Source organism: Falco rusticolus, chromosome 2 (assembly GCF_015220075.1).
Source record: "Falco rusticolus isolate bFalRus1 chromosome 2, bFalRus1.pri, whole genome shotgun sequence".
NCBI lineage: Eukaryota > Metazoa > Chordata > Aves > Falconiformes > Falconidae > Falco > Falco rusticolus.
The window spans coordinates 56,253,292-56,271,102 of record NC_051188.1 but is presented as its reverse complement, the minus strand read 5'-3'; the positions used below and the strand labels follow the sequence as shown (position 1 = coordinate 56,271,102).

The 17,811-nt window shown below is 44.8% G+C and overlaps 1 protein-coding gene across 1 annotated transcript; it reads left to right on the top strand.

The window, feature by feature from the left end:
• The first annotated feature begins 381 nt into the window (after window positions 1-381).
• LOC119143882 (2-oxoglutarate receptor 1-like) lies at window positions 382-8,684 on the top strand. Its single transcript, XM_037378550.1, is given in 4 exon segments — window positions 382-626; window positions 3,423-3,845; window positions 3,848-4,073; window positions 4,075-8,684. Coding segments are annotated over 3 exon segments (780 nt in total). The 5' UTR covers window positions 382-626; window positions 3,423-3,436; the 3' UTR covers window positions 4,220-8,684.
• Window positions 8,685-17,811: the final 9,127 nt, after the last annotated feature.

The following is a 17,811-nucleotide window of genomic DNA, read 5'->3' as shown; positions in this document are numbered from 1 at the left end:
CCCAGTATCCACCAAGACCTCTGTATAGCAGCTCCTGCCAGTTTGAAACCCTGCTCTCCCCATCTCCCACCTCTCCTACACTGTACGCTGGGACTTGGGGAGCAGATATTCCTTCAGGCAGGCGCTGCGGTGGTGCTGCTTCTCCCTGCCTGAGTGCTGCTGGCCTGCCTCCCTCACTGAGGGCTGGAAGCACCCCTAACAGTCCACTCCAGCCAAACCTGACGGGTTACAGGCAGCCCCAACTGATTTTGCGAGTGACATGAGGCAGGTCCTCCATGTCCTGCACAGGTGGCAGAGGCTCAATGGGAGGACCACCGACACCAGCACGGCCCTGCAGCTGGGGATGGATGTGGCAGCTAGCCTGCAGATAAGCAAGAGGGGTCAGAGCTACTCTCACTCAGCACCATGGAGCCAACTCCGCCTTCCCCTGGCAGAGACCCGGGAACGGAGGCAGAGCATTCCTGCAACCTTCCTGCAACCACCTGCAACCAGGTGGGTTGCTACGGCTTTCCTGGACAGTCTCACTGCACAAGTCCTGGAATTTAAAAGCAAACTCTGCCAGCTGGAGTAGGGTATTTAAGAAACCAGCTATGAAGAAGAGAGAAAATGACACCAAGGATTTACAGGTAAAATGCATATTTGGATTTAAAGGTGTGAACTTAGAGGCAGGGTGAAGTGGAGAGAGATGAGCAAAGGGTTACAGGATGATGGAAACATGGAACAAATTAAGCTTATCTGGGATGCATCCAATACTCAAACCCACATACTCTTTCTGTGTGGAATTACCCCCCTGAATTATAAAGGGTAGGGGAAGGAGGGCTCACATCTTCATCCCTAAATATATAATTTGCATCACTTAAATCTAAGCCAGTGGAAGAGTCGAACACTGTGAGCCAAATCCTATTTAATTTATTCAGCAACACATCTGTGTGAAATATAGTCCAATTACAGGCATTAGGTTACTTTGCCATGGCTGCAGCCATTTGACTTTTATTTCCAGCAGTCTCTAATTAAATTATCACAATGCAGGAGCAGACAAGTTTCTCTTATATGTGACTGCAATTAAAGACATGCAATCACAACATTTTTTAAAGTGACTCCAATCAATTGGTTACAGTAAAGAATACCATGCAATACAGCAGTGACTCCACTGTTAAAACTGAAAGAGGGTTTCTATTTCAATAATCTAGTTCCCTTTTATTGTGAGTTCGGCTCTTGGATAATTTATTTAAAGTTCATTATGTGTCTACACCATATATCATTTGCTCTCAGCTTTGGCTGCAGAAGTCCCATTATGGCCAATTACTTAGTGTGATAAAATCTGCCACAGTACAAACTGTTCCTTAATTAGATTTAAGTTTTGTCTAAATTCTATTTGTAATTCAGACAGCAAAAATAATAAGGCCAACAGCAAAGACTTGCTGTCTCCTTTCTTGGGTCCCTGTGGTAACCTGTTAGGCCGGTTGTAACCTTAGGGCAGTTCAGAACCAAGACCCCGCACCCACGTGATTTTCTTGCAGTCCTTGTCCCCACTTCTCATTTCCATAACCAGTGCAGAGCTTGGCGGGTGGCCTGGCCCTTGGCGGCCCCATTCCTTGACCCGAATCCAGCCCTATCATATACCTCGCTGACAGCAAAGGGGATGGCTCTGAAAGCACCCGAGAGTGTGGGGCTGTCAGTAGGGACTGCAGCTGCTGAATGCTGCTACTCTGCTCTCCAGCAGCTGGAGGTATTTGCTCTTCAGCCCCTATAGGTTTGCTGCAGCAGCACGGCTGGCTGTTGGGGGAAAAAAAAAAAAAAGGCTGCTTACAAAACGATATGCCCACAAACCCACGAAGAAAGTGATGTGGGGAGCAGCACCCAGCTGTACCCTTCAGCTCGCTTAATAGCTGTGCACTGTAAACACCATGGTGTGCACAGCCCTGGTGCCTCCAGCAGGAGACAGCACGCTGTGACCTGCTACTGCAGGACGGGGCCTTTGCTGTTAGCCTGGTTAACCATTAGCCATACCAGTGTCCAATGTTCAAGTTTGTTTGGAGACAACAGTATTGCTGCATTACTTCTTAACTGAATTAGAGCCACTGGATTTATCCAAACCATCCCCTGCAGCATCCCCAGTCGTGAGAAGAGGTTTGAAGCTGTTTTGCTCTTTAAAAACAAGTGCCAGTGTTTGGCATGTGTCTCCTCAGGCTTCAGCTTCAGTTTTTGAAGTGTTTTAAATACGTTTGAACCAAACGTTCTCCGTAAATTTGAATTCAAATCCTACAGCCTGTCTCTGCGATATCTCACAAGTGAGTGAGGGTAGAAGCTACATGAAGAAAATTCAGAGTGAGACAAGAAATAGAAGCAGTGATTCAGTAGGATCCGTTTTAACAGATCCACGCCACAGTAATCTGAAGGTGGCATCATCCTGAAAAAAGTTGCATTCCTCTGGAAAAATGACGCTAGATGTTTATTCATTTTTTTCCAACAAGACTTTTACTCCACTTTAAAAGAAAGAAGGCATTCACACAAATGCACTTACTGGATGCCATGTTAGCAGTTATTTGCCATGTGCTTCAGTGCCCCCATATTTTCTGTTGCAGACACTGTAACGGGCTATCTTTATTTCCCTTGAATCCTGCTTAAGGCATGTGTTATATCTTGCAAATGGTTGCTTTGCAAAGTTGGATGAATTTATTCTGATGTTTCAGAAAAGTTATCTGAGATTCTATCTAAGGCTAATGTCAGAGTGAAACACCATTAAAAAATTTTACAGGGATAGAAATTTACATAGCAGCTGATGACAAGCCTAAAAATAACATTTCTTTGCAACATCTATCTTGTTAATGAACTAAAAGAGTGAAATATTCCTCTATCAGTTGTTTCCAAGGAGCAGGGAGAAAAATGTTAACCAACTCCAGTATCAAAAAGGATATGAAAATGTTTCAACATCCACCCTGTTTTCCACTTAATTAACAAGGCTGCAAATAGCTTCTATGGGGCAGTTGTGTTCTGGACATTCCTCTCCACATTGTCGGTCAGCAGCACAACAGACTAGTCTGTTCTTCTGCTCCACTTGAGCCCTGTTGAGAGCAGAAAGTGAACTTTATATGCCAGGGGGCCCACATCACACACTGTGGGACTGGGAAACCCTTATATTAGAGCTTCATTGTGCCTGTGCAGACCCTTCCCTGAAAATACATGTTTTAAAATAAAATTTTATCTATCTCTATATAGATATGATAAAAAGCCTCTGGATCAGGATCAGTTTCCATGACAGTAGAAAAGCCTTTCCTTGTTCGATAAAGGCACTTTAATAGTGGCACTGATGGGAAGCTGAAAGGAAAGATCTAGTTATTAGTTGTTTTTAACAGGCTATGAGAAGGTCTTATCTGTCAGAAGGTCTTATCTGAACACTAAACATTCCTCTCTTTCTTAAGCACTAAGGAAAAACATGAACACCACAAATGACAACTTAGCCAACCCCACCACCTGGCAAGACACTGAAGGTGATTTTCCGAACTGCACTGGTGTGGAAGTCGATCTGAAGACTTTGTACCTCCTCATTACATATAGCATCATTTCCCTGGTGGGCTTCCTGGGAAACATCATTGTGATTTATGTTTCCAGCTTCAAGATGAGGCCTTGGAAGAGCGGCACCATAATCACGCTGAACCTGGCACTCACAGACCTGCTGTACGTCACCAGCCTTCCCTTCCTGGTACACTGCTATGCCAGTGGGGAGCACTGGATCTTTGGTGAATTCGTGTGCAAGTTCATCCACTTTGGCTTCCACTTCAACTTATACAGTAGCATCCTCTTCCTCACCTGCTTCAGCACCTTACGCTACGTGGTGGTTGTCCACCCTACGAAGTTATTCCTTTGGCTACTGGGTCCTGCACACGGACTTGCTACAAACAAAAGGCTCGCAGACTCACTGTCCTCTTGGTGGTCTTCTCTGTGTGCTTCCTCCCTGTCCACGCCTTTCAGGTGGCTGGGGCTGAGCTATGGTTCTGTCCAGTCAGCTGTCACATGGAAAAGCAAATCCACTCCACCTGTATCATCTCTCAGACACTGGCTGCACTCAACACATGGCAACCTACTGCTTTATGTCGTGACTGGAGGTAACTTCCAGCAGGCCATGCTCTCTCGTTCAAGGTGTAAGTGGAGCAAATACGTCCAGCAGCCTGGGAGTTACAATTACGTGACCAAGTCAGAAACTGCATTAAAGTTATGAAGGAATCCTTTGAAGAAAATCCCAGCAAACCCAGGGTGGCTTTGGCACTATTAGCTCCTGCAGAGGCAGATGTGTTGATATGGGAGCAAGAATTGCAGCTGGCTTTCCCCTCTCCTGCAGTCGAGCACTTGTCAAAACGCTGTCTCAGAAGCAGGTTTATATATACCTCTCTTAGCAACCAAAGAGAGAGGAATGAAAAAAAAAAAGATTGTAAGCCAACCTGAAGGTGAAATTTGAAACCATCCAACGAGACTGCTTCCAAAAACATCTGGGAAACGCAGGGTTCTCTTGCTCTGGGCTTTGCAGTCGATTAGAGAAACATGGAGAGGTTAGCCTGGACATCAGAACAACTTCCATTGATTCCAGCATTGTCACTGATGTGGAGCTTTGTTTATTACAGCCTGAACAAAACACAGCAGATATTGTCATGGTTGCTGAAACCACTGAATTATATAATTAGAAAGCACCTAGATAAATCAGGTGTTTTCATATTAGATGGACCTGATGAACTTCAGCATAGAGCACTGAGGGACTGAACAGTGAACTCTCAGAGCTGGCATAGGGCAGGACAAGAGGAGCACCAGAGAAGGATATGCATGGTGAATACAAGGAGATGGATTTCTATCTATATATAGGTACAAGGAGAGATATATATGGAAAAAATGGAGGAACAAGGAATTAACAGTCACCTTAATGTCCATCTTAGAAAATACTGAAACAGACAATCAGATGATAAATCTACAGAGAATGAATACAGGTGACTATCAGCCAGTATGGATCTATCATGTACAATCCCAGATCATTCTGGTTTCCTACTACAGCAGGTTAACAGGATCGTACATGAAGAAAAAGGTGATGTCATATATCTTGACTCCAGAAGAAGTTTTGACACTCTCTGAGATTACACTTGTGTGTGTAAGCTAAAGAAACAGTCTGGAGGAAACTATTTTTGTTGGTTCAGGGTTGTGCTCAGAGGAGAGGTATTAGTGATTTGCTGTTGGAGTAGGGGGAGCCACTGAGGGGGGATTTGACCACTCTGTCCTGGGTTTAGGGATATTTGGTGTTTTCATTAACAAATTGGATGATGAAATAATGTCTGGTCATTATATTTGCAGATGACACAAAGCCGAAAGGACTAAACTGACAAACTGAAACTATGGTCTAAAAAAAGACAGGATGCTATTAGACAGTGACAGGGGCAAAGTTCTGTGTTTAAGTAGAAATAATAAACATGCAAACAGAAAAGGAGAAAAAAAACCCTATTTAGGTAGCAGTTCAGCAGAGAAAGATCCATGGTTACTGTGAATGACAGGCTGGACAGGAGCCAACAGTTTCAGTGGGCTGACAGTGTCTGCTGTAGCAAAAAGGGCAGATGCAATTTTGTCATGTATAAATAAGAATATAATGTGTGAGATTTGTGTAGCAGCCCTTGCACCCTTTGCAGCATTGTTACCTTCCCAGCTGGAGCACCGTGTCCAGCCTTGGAGGCTGCCTTTCAGGGAAGACACAGATGAGAGCAGTGTGGTAAGAGCATTCAGTGAAACATCCCAAGGGGAAGGAACTGAACAGAAAACCAAATGGTATTCAAATCCCTCAAGGGCAGATATCAGAAGGACTTTCTCTCAAGACAGATGATGAAGCCCTGGTAAGGACAAGAGGAGCATCAGCCATGGCATGTCTCTAGGAGTAGGCCAGCCAGATGCTGAGCAAGAGGGACACAAGCCTGCCTGGCTTCTGGAGATCCCTTTTGGCCACGAGGCTCTGCATTTAGGCTTACGCTGCCGATAACACTGGTGCTAGCAAAACAAGCAGTGCCTGGGATCATCACTGGCACCAGAGCCTGTCCTGCCGCACTGCCACAGCTCTTCGGAGCCTTGGGCAGGCTGACTGGCAGCAACCAGCATGCTGCCAAAGCCTGGGCACCTGCCATGGGTTAGCACTGCGCCCCAGTGCACACAGGCACCTAAGCAGGACAAACAATGACACCATAGTGTTTGACAGGCCTTGTGGATATTTAAAATACTTTATTTGGTAAAGGCTCAGCCGTCAGATACATCTTTCAGAAGCAGCATCACAGGCCTTTTGACAAGTTTCCCATTTTAGATTGTCCTCTTTCGTATTGTTGTCCAAGTCTGAATTTTGCAGGTTGCCACTAGATGGTGATCAATCATGGACAAGCTACCTGGTTTCACACATGCATGGTTGATTCAAATTCCACAAGTTACACAAATACATAAGATGAGTCACATGAAATAAATCTTTTCTGACATAGATTAATAACATCTCAGCTCTCCAACATGAGCAAAAAGTACAAACACACTGCACAAAGTCTCTTCCTTTCCCATATAAGTGAAAGCACAAGATGTGCCTATCACTTACACATACACATCTGAAGGAGTGGATTAAAAATTACCTTTTTTCTTCTCTTGGAGTATTTTTAATTCTTGTTCTCAGAAGCTCTTCCTTCTCAAGGCCAAGCTGAGCTTATCACACACAAGCAGAAACTCTTCAGTACAACTACACATACAATGTAAAATGGAGCAGCTATAGGTAAAAAGTGTGAAATAGAAGTCTTCAAGGCTTTCCATCTCTAACAGCGACTCCCAGTTTCAGTGACTTGGAGAGGGGTTACCCTTTTGGCTCCTTCTCTCTTTCCTTAACACAGCTGTTGTTTGATTGCCTTATTCCCGTATCACCTGTTCATCTACCACCTCTCTTCATTTAGTTTGGGCTAAACCAGCCGATTTTAAAGTGCTGAAGTAGGTAAGGGAATGCTCCCAGGAGCCGTAGTTCACTGGTGTGGCAAGAGCCTCCAGACAAAGGGCAGTCCCGTCTTGCAGTAACACGGCTGGGTCTGGAAAAGGAGGAAAGTTCAACCTCAATGCATGCATTTTTAATGCATTCAGGGACTGCTCAGGTGCTTGGCAGGACTGAGAGATCATTATCTCATGCAACTCATTCCTTTTGCCTACTGTGAAGGGTGACATCTCAATAGCTTCTATTTTTAGCAGCTGTTAAGTTTACTGCTGAAACAAGGATAAGTGCTTCAATTGCAGAAAACAGGAGACACTTTCCAAGCTCTGTACGCAGTGTGACAACACAGCTACAAAAATTACTATACTATTGCAGGCGAATTCACAGCATAGTTATGCTCCAGTAACCAGGCTTCTGTCAAAAGTCTCTAGTAGGTTTGTCTGCAAAGACAGTCACGTCAACTCAAGTACCTACTAGCAAGCTGCTCCCTGCGGGGGACCACAGAACGACCAAGAGAGTAATGTTGCAAGGTAAGCCTCTCCGGGGATGTCAACTCTGATGATATTAAAGGTGAAATTTTGGCATTGCTGACTGCTTTTGTAGATGTGTTGAACGTTATTCTTAACAGTGATCCACATACTGTCACAGATTGCAGCATAATTATTTTCTATCCTTAGTTGTCCAGGAAGAAAACCAGCAGCAATTATTTTCCTTTTCTCCCCAAAACGTGTTTCTGTAAGAACTGAAAGCAAAAGGCCTTCCTTGTACTCAAACTTCCCAGAGAGCAAAAATACTGACTAATGTTTTACATGAAAAAAAATATTCTGCTAAATCTGTCCTAATCCAGCTGCATCTAGCTACCTTTCAAGCAATTCTGTGTTATCCTGGACACCTAGGAAGAGAGTGTGAAGTGACTGCATGCAGCATCAAAATGAATAGCTTGGTAAACAGCTAGCAGAGTCAAAGGCTAAAATACCTTGAGAACAGTCTGTGTTGGATGTTGATGTGAGAAAAGGCTGCAATTTTATCGTGATGTAATGGTATGTGTAGTTGGGATGCTGCTGCATTAGCTGTACAGTATAACTGTATGGTAGTGACCCACCAGATGAAGTGGAGGTTAGTGCCAGGCTCACCACTGAGTCATTTAGACCTCAGATAGGTGTCATTTTGTTGGTGAGGCTAAGCAAGCAGAATAAACTTGGAATGAATTCTTCTATTTGTCAATACTTTCTACTCTGAAAATGCAGGTTGAGTGAACGTAAACTTTGAAGCAGCAAACAACAAATGAACACACTGCTATTCAACTCCTGCCAGCCCCAAATTGTATTTGGCTTTCCCTGTCAGCAGAAAAGGAGAAGAGATGTAAAGGAAAATACTTTGTGTCTTCCCTTAAAGCTCCCTCGTGTTTTGTGACAGTGGAGGCATTCAGTGGTGCTGCCTGATGCCATGTTAATGTAAAGACCACACAATTGAGTCTAGGAGGGGAAAAAAAATGTTTTCACTGAAGAAAATGTATTTCAGGGCCTGTTTTCTGACTAGCGACTGGAAAGTCACTATTGAAACCTGATTTGAAGCTCTAGCCTACTGTGTGTTGCAGTGGAGAGCAGAGTGAGTTGGATGCCTCCTAGAGCAGTAGAAGAATAGACATTCCTGCTTTTAGTCAGAGCTGTACTTTGGGGCACAGAAGGAGAAAAAGTAAAGTTGGTAAACACTGAGCTAAGTGTCTTTCCAAAATAACATTTAAAATTCAAATGCTGATTTTTTTAAAACAGAGAGGGAACATGATTTTTCAGGGCTGCTGCAGGCAACTATAATGCAGAGTATGTTAGATTTACCGTTGCTAGAACCTTAAAAGACATTGGAATTAAAAGGTTTTTTATCTTCTAAGACTTCTTCTTGGTTTCTTTGCTCCTCAAAATAGTTGATATCACTGATTTCTAAACCAAAAGAGAAGCAGTTGCCTGGAAGCTACAGTACCAGTGATACTCTCCACTCTTAGAAGGAAAACAAAGTTCTGATCTTCTGTCTTTTTAAAAAAAGGGGGAAAGATGTGTTTTCCAAATTACTTTATGGATTTCCTTTTACTTTGTAAAATAGTGAAATAAGATACAGTGAAGAAGAAAGAAATACAGCTTTGTGCACAGACAGACAATGCCATACTGAATCCTAATAAAGCAACGTAGAAGGTATAGTTCCTGGAGACATCTTCTTTTGTGTGTTTTCATTATAAGGTTGCAGTGCCAGCACCCTCCCTGCTACCCAAGCTAGCAAACCTGATACCAGGTTACTTGGTCCTTCCCTCTCCCTTCACCGCATCCAGCCTGTTGCTCAAGACCCATCAGCTTTTTGCAAAAATGATTAGAAAATTCATTCTGTCCCTTCTAACAGTTCTGCTAAAATCCTCGTGGTTCCTGTTTGTCCCCGATCAGCCTGAGCTAGCTGGCTGCATCCCAGGGTGCTCTCAAGACAATTCCCACATGCCTGGCAGAATCTGTATTTTGTCAGTGGATCTGTGACAAGGTATTTTGGTATTACCACAAAAGCAGCCTGTGATACTCTCATATCTCTCTCCCATCTTCAGGGACTTCCATGGTGCCAGCCACTGTACAAAGTGATGCTCTGGACCTGCAGTTGGCAGGGCTAGAAAAGTCCTTTTCTGGGGTGCCTCAAAGGGCATCCAAGGTAAAAGTCCTGCGCTGCTCTTGCTACAGGTCCGTTAAGCTGGGCAAAAGGGAGGTGACTTGGCATAAAGCAGGGAAGCATTATGCGTAGATTTATTTCCAGCCCCACGTAATCCCAAAGGGGCAGTTTTCCACTGAGCGAGCCACGCTTGCCCTATCACTTATGGCCTCAGCAATAACGAAGAAGATCTAGCGGGCAGTGGCGTACAAATGCACTGTGCAACAATTTCAAGCCATAAATCTTTTTTAAAATTCCCTTTTCCCTTCACTTCATGATGCTTTTTATCAACAGGAAGTTATCTCAACAGACAAGGCAGCAGCACCTGCCTACAGGAGTTTCCTCACATTACCTTTCTGCTAGTAAGCTTCTCTGCAATATTTATGTATCGTCCCTATTTTACAGGTGATGAAACTGAGGCACAGTGGAGTTAAGTGACTTGCCTCCAGTCACAAAGCAAATTAGCAGCCAAGCAGGGAAGAAATCAGTTCCCAGCCCAGGGCTTTTACAAAGTGCATTTTAGGCTTAGGGTAAGATTTTCAGGGGAGTCTTGATTGCTCAGTTGTGGCATTTCGGTAATAAAAGTTGAGTTAGAGCGCTGTCTGAGCTACTCAGGCCCTGGTTCATCCCCAATGTCGTACTCTGCATCTGCAGGAGCACTTCTGTTTTCCTTCAGAGGAGGTTTTGGAGGACAAGCCCTTTATCGCCAGAGTTATTTGGCTACCACTTCATGTGATCTCAGCCAAAAGCCAGTGATTAGCTATATTCATCCCCTTTACAGGTTTGTATCCAGTATTTGTTAATTTGCAGGTTAACACAAAACATTAGCAGCACATAAGGAATTAGCAGCATATATATATAGGGAAACCTTTCAGGCGGAAACACATGCATCGCGCCACGGGTCGAGGAATTGTTGTCCATGGGCTGCAAAGGTCAGAAGTGGGTTCCATAACTGGTGATCTGCCTTCAGCCAAGGGGGTGGGGTACACTGCTCACCACATATATGTGCAAATTCTGGAAGAGCACATGGGTTCAGTTAACATGCCTCAGAGACGGGGCCGGGCCCCTTCCTAGCACACCCTAATTCAGATCCAGCAGCCCATGTTCTGCCTTCAGATACTGATACCAACACTTTCCTTCTACTGGCAGAAGGGCAAATGGAGTTAAGATGCAGATACACATCTTCTAAATTTTCATCCTCATTTTGGCTCAACATGACTAATACAACTATACTTACTTTCCAGAGTTAACTGGCCAACACCAGTGAAAATCTAAATCTGTCCCTCTACCAGAGCAAAATCCTAACAAACATAGCCCTCGTCCCTTTTTTTTTTTCCAAAATATAAACAAGAATCTCATTCAGGGAGGGGAAGGACAGGAATGGGGCATCGTGTTGGCTGGAAACACCATGAAGATCGATCCTGCAGTAATTCCAGGCTGTGCCCAAGGGGCTCCAGCCTCCTGTACTCCCACAGTTATAATTCAAATTCCCACTAGAGGGTAGACAAAACTCTTCCAGTAATAGGATCACCCTGGAAAAGCATAAGTATGCAGGAAAACAGTGTCTTGATTTTGAAAAGGAGGTCTGCCCTGGAGAAGCAGAGAGTTGGAAAAGGAAGAACAAAATGATTCTTATACCATCTGCAAGAGCAAGGTGGGAGCATTGTCCCAACTTTCTCTAAAGAAACACATTCTCTGGTTTATGCTTTTAAATCAAATACAGCTACAGTGGCTATGTGGTTATGAACATGTAAATCATAAAGCAAATACAGCTGATCTTGCCTCTATGGGTGTTATCCTACAAACAGTGATAGGAGTCGATTAAATATATCGAACAGTTAGAAAGGATAAATATAGGGAATTAGAGTTTATTCACTTTGGGGAAACAGTGAATTCACCCCCTCCTGACTGCTTGGCCAGAAACATCAAATGGTGGATTTCTCTCACTCTTTTATTACTGACCATTCTATATTTGCAGGAAAGAATGGCTTGCCTTTTCTCCTTGCACATTTTTCCTCTTCTGAAATGCAGACAGGTTTCTCTGAACCTTGCTGTGGAGTAGAAAGTATGGCCGTAGGCATCAACACGTCTTCCTCTTCTTGTTCTCCCTGGAAAAACAATCCTTCTCCAGGTGAGCATGACTGTCCCAGGGAGCTCCCTGCACTGCAGATGAGGGCACTGGGAAGATTTTTCTTAGCACATATCTGATTTCTCCAAAGCAGGCTGTCGCACCGATTCATCAAACCCGATGCTAGGGAAGCCAAAGCAATTCAGAGTTTATTTTCTAATTTAGTCCCAGATCTACAAAGATGGCCTAAGACCCAGAAGCATCACTTATACGAGCAAAATGCCATTTTTTATATGCTAAGCAAGGACTTGATTTAATCTTCTTAAGTGTAGCTTGTTTATACTGACAGAGGTAGGAACCAGAGGTGGCCCATCAAAGAAGCTGAGCTCTCAGAGGCCTTCCTGCAGCTGGGACACCTACCACAGCTAGGATAATTTAAAGGCTGAATTAAATATACTTTGGAAGACTGACATAGCAATGTTTGCTACCACAAGTGCTGCCCTATCTTGTCTCCCCCTTAAACAGATAAGATTTTTTGAAAAGAAACATTGCCCCTCTGTTCTGGATGGGTCCCATCTGCTGGTCCCACATAGTCTTGTGAGTGGCAATGACCCTCTCTCCAGTCAAGTGAGTTGATGAAACTGGGTGGGATGTGGTGCTACAGGCATTAGTCTCCACAGCTGTCACATCAAAGGCTAAATAGGTGTGCCTGGAGAAGAATTACTTTTGTGGCCCTAATGAGCCGAAAAGAGGAGCCCTTCAGGCAGCCACATGTGTTTTCACTGCATTAGGGCATGTGACTCCATGGCAAAGAGATTTTTCACAGCACAATATTGGGAGCAAAGGAAGAAGCATTAATTCTGAAATACAGCCATGCCAAATGAGGTTAAATTATATATTCTTTGACTTGTACTGTAAGGTGTGAATGATAGCTCTGCTGGACAGTGGCATGGGAGAGGTATCTGGAATTTAGCACAAGGCTGTTGCAAGAGATCCCATCTCTTTACCCTGTGGTTATCAATACCTCTGCCATCTGTCCTTGCCATGATAACTGGGAGAACTACTTCAAAAGATGTGTATCTCATGCAAAAATCTCCTGTCTCCATTTATTGTGGTTTAACCCTAGCCCACAATCAAACACCACTCACTCGCTCCATTCCACCCAACTGAATTGGGAGAACTAGAAAAAGGTAAAACTTGTGGGTTAATATAAGAAAAAATTAATAATTAAAGTAAAATACATAATTAATAATAATAAACAACAATAATACTAATAAAAATTGTAAAGAAAAGGAGAGAGAAAATGAGAGGATTAAAAATCAAGGGGGAAAAAGCACCAGTGATGCACACAACTGCTCACCACCCACTGACTGATGCCCAGCCAGTCCCCAAGCAGCGATCGGCCCCTCCCAGCCAACTCCCCCCAGTTTATACACTGAGCATGATGTTCTGCAGTGCGGAATATCCCTTTGGCTGGCTCGGGCCAGCTGTCCTGGCTCTGCTCCCTCCCGGCTTCTTGTGCACCTGCTCACTGGCAGGGCATGGGAAACTGGAAAAGTCCTTGATCTAGAGTAAGCACTACTTAGAACAAATAAAACATCAGCATGTTATCAACATTATTCTCATACTAAATTCAAAACACAGCACTATCTATCCAGATGAAACCAGGACCATCACTCTGAAAAAAAGAAGTCATATTTTATTGAAGAAAGAGTTATTGTTACACACAAGTCTGTGACAGCAGGTGAAAAGCAGAAAATACCTCTTGCAGGGAGTCAAGAAGCTGGATTTGGTAAGGAACAGATGGATCTCGGCAGCTGTGCTCTTTTACCGAGTAGTTGCCTCGGGCGGGAGTTGATGTTTAATTTTGTAAATTTCCTTTTCTTGCATGAATTAAAGATACTGAAATATAGAGATATGACCTTTATTCCGGGACCTTCTTACTTTCTTCCTATTCACTTCTGAGGCATTTGGAGAAATTGAAGGCTCTTCCATCAGTTTAAAGAAGCTTAAACAACACTCCTGGCTTCAACTGTACAGTTGCTGTCTTTCTGGGGTACATGAAATGCATCGTCTCATCGACACAAGTTTCCTCCCTAAACCTTTCTGCTCCCAGGCAAATGAGCTAGAGATACTGGAGGGTGAAATGCCACACTAAGCAGCTTCTGAACCAGGTCTTCAAAGAAAGAATAAGCTGTATCACTGTTGACCCCCTCTTTGTATTACTTGCACAGCCCTCTCTGGTAGACAATTTATTGATAACAGTTTTGGTTCTTGGAGAAGTAGGGAAGGTGTCAGCAGAAGTTCTCCCATAGGTTTCCAGAGGGCTGACTTTGGCTTGTTTAAGGAGACAGGTTGACAGAGTCCCTTGGGAGACAGTCCTGAAGGGCAAAGGGGTCCAGGAAGGCTGGGCATTCTTCAAGAAGAAAATCATAAAGGTGCAGGAGCAGGTGGTCCTCATGTGCTGAAAGATGAGCCGGCGGGGAAGAAGGCTGGCCTGGCTGAACAGAGAGCTGTGGCTGGAACTCAGGAAAAAAGAAGAGTTCATGACCTTTGGAAGAAGAGGCAGGCCACTCAGGAGGGCTGCAAGGGTGTTGGGAGGTCATGCAGGGAGAAAATTAGAAGGGCCAAAGCCCAACTAGACCTTAATCTGGCTACTGCCATAAAGGCAATAAAATTATTTAGCAACAAAAGGAGGGCTAAGGATAACCTCCATCCATTATTGGATGAGGGGGGAAACTTGGTGATAAAGGCTGAGGAAAAGGCTGAGGTACTTAATGCCTTTGCCTCAGTCTTTAATAGTAAGGACAGTTGTTCTCTGGGTACCCCGTGCCCTGAGCTGGTGACAGGGACAGGGAGCAGAATGAAGCCCCCATAATCCAAGGGGAAATGGTCAGCGACCTGCTACACCACTGAGACACACACAAGTCTGTGGGGCCGGATGAGATCCACCCAACGGTGCTGAAGGAGCTGGTGAAAGCGCTCACCAAGCAACTCTCCATCATTTATCAGCAGTCCTGGCTAACCAGGAAGGTCCCAGTTCACTGGAGGTCAGCACATGGGATGCCAATCTACAAGAAAGACTGGAAGGAAGATCCAGGGAACTACAGCCCTGTCCGTCTGACCTTTGTGCTGGGGAAGGTCATGGAGCAGATCATGCTCAGTGCCATCACACAGCACGTACAGGACAAGCAGGCAATCAGACCCAGCCAGCATGGATTTATGAAAGCTAGGTCCTGCTTGACAAACCTGATCTCCTGTGGCAAGGTGGCTTGCTTAGTGGATGAGGGAAAAAAACTGTGGTTGTAGTTTGCCTGGACCTTAGCAAAGCCTTTGACACCATCTCCCACAGCATTCCCCTGGAGAAACTGGCTGCTCATGGCTGGGACAGGTGCGCTTTTTGCTGGGTTAAACACTGGCTGGATGGCCGGGCCCAGGGTGGTGGTGAATGTCGTTACATCCAGCTGGTGGCCGGTCACAGGTGCTGTTCCCCAGGGCTCAGTACTGGGGCCAGTTCTGTTTAGTATCTTTATCAATGATCTGGATGAGGGGATCGAGTGCGCCCTTAGCAAGTTTGCAGATGTGCAGGACTGTTGATCTGCTTGAGGGCAGGAAGGCTCCACACAGGGATTGGTGCCGGGTCCTGCACTGGGGTCACACCAACCCCATGCAGTGCTACAGACTTGGGGCAGAGCAGCTGGAAAGCTGCCTGGTGGGAAAGGACCTTGGGGTGCTGGCTGACAGCCGGCTGAACATGAGCCAGCAGTGTGCCCAGGTGGCCAAGAAGGCCAGCAGCATCCTGGCTTGTGTCAGAAACAGTGTGGCCAGCAGGGCCAGGGCAGTGATTGTCCCCCTGCACTCAGCACTGGTGGGGCCGCACCTCGAATCCTGTGTTCAGGTTTGGGCCCCTCAGTGCAAGAGGGACACTGAGGTTCTGGGGTGTGTCCTATTTATCTGGGAAGAAATCAGACACGCTGATTTCAGCTAATAAAAAAAAAATTCTGACAGAATTCCTCTCATCTGCAAACTTCTGAATCAACAGAATCAAAATGCTTCATGTGAATATCTTGAATCTATAAAAAATGTCGATAGAACCAAGTAGGCAGCATGCAGGCTAGCTACCCAGCCACCCCAGCAGTCCCAGACACAGAACAGGGGAGCCAGTGATGGTGGGATAGAGAAGGCTGCTGCATTGTCCATCAGGATGATTCAGCATCATCGAGCTACTTTCTTGGAATGGAGCAGGTTTGTCTCTGAAATGCTCTCGGAGAGGGACACAAGATACAAAAGACTTGGTATCTTGCTTCTTTTCTCTGATTTCACACAAAAGCTGTTGCTCCTGGAGCTGTGGCTGAGCTGCTACTCAAGGCACAGATAATACTGATGGAAGTTTCCAGGAGAGGAGTGCAAGGCCCAGTTGTAGGATGTTTAGCATGACAAAATTTTCCATCCAAGTCCAGATTATGTAGTGAGCTCACCCTTAATATATTCACTAGTTATTTGGGCAATGGCGTAGAAAGTATACCGTTTAAGTATGCAGATGACAAGTGAAGGGACTCCCAGCATGCTGGCGGACAGCATTAGATTCAAAGCAGTTTACAAAAATTGGAGAAATTGTCTGAAAAAAACCAGGATGCAATACAATGAGGACAAATGCAAAATTTATGTTTGTAGGAAAGCAATCAAAACTGCACAAATCTGGACTATCTGCTTAGGCAGCAGTACTGCAGTAAAGAATCGAAGGGCTGTGCAGGTCGCAAGCTGAGCATCAGTCAAATATGTTGTGCTGTTGTGAAAAGGGCAAACAGCAGAATGGGACATAGAAATAAGAGCACAGACTGCCAGGCAGGATGGGTAGCCCTTCTGCTTTGGTAACGTGTGTCCTGGGGTCACACGTCTGGTCCAACACTGCACTTTAAGGAGGGGGACCTGCTGGATGGGGAGCAGAACAGAGGTTCCAAAAAAACAATAACCAAAAGCAAAAAAGAAGTTTGTTGGACCGAGAGTTGTTCAATCTAGAAGTACCACTGAAGAAAGATGATTGTGACCTTCACATGCTGACCTGTATCCAGAGAGCAGAATGCTTCCAGGTAGAGCTAGGTCAGGGAGATGCTGGACATGAGACAACACATCCTGTGGGTGCAGAGAAGTGGAGGAGTGGTTTGGTAGAGAGAAGATTTTAAATAAGGTAAAGGCATCTGCTGGGACTGCCAAGGATATGACCTGATCTGGGGCAGCAGATGGACTGCATGTCCTGACGACTTTCCTTTTACCCTACCTCCTGCAATCAGGACAGAGGGTTTCAAGAGACACAAACATCTTGCTGCAGCACACCAAGATGATTGCTAGAGACGGGAGATGTCTGTGCTCATCAGCTTGCAGTAATGGTGCCATGGAAGCCAATGGTTTAGATACTCTGCTGGGGTGGATTAACTTGGCTCCAAAGCCAGCACAATGCACCAGTTTATACCTCCTTCGAATATGATGTGCAAAATCTGATGCAGAAGCCTGTGATTCCCTCCTCAGGCTCCAGCAGGCCATCAATCACACTGATATGCAACAGGAGATTTGAATGCTGGCAAAATGCAGAATAGTGTCTAAAATACCTAGCCTGACTCCGAACAGCCTGAACACACAAGGCATTGCATTTTTTTATATCCTTTAACACATTGTATCATTTCATTTTATCACCAACCATTAAACAGTTCCCTTTTAAAAAATAAAAAGCCAGGGTCAGGCACACAGAGATTCTTCTGTCTTTTCTTGAAAGTGTAATCTTCTGTCCCATGGTGATGTAATTTCTTCCATGTTTCTCTGCTCCTGCAAACTTTGGTGAATACTGTCACAGTATTTAGAATAGGCACTGCCAGCTCTGAGTGCAATGACAGAAACACACTGCATCATTATTCTGTACCACTGGGTTTACGGAGCATTTCCTTGTGAAGGAAGCCAGGTTAGCTGATTTCTGCTAGCTCTCTGTGTGGGTAGGGAGAGCAAAACGCACACCCTCCTCTCTTGCTTTACTAGGTATCTAGCTTTGAAGATACTGCTCCAGCAGAAGCCAGTTCCACCACAGATGGCGGCAAAATGT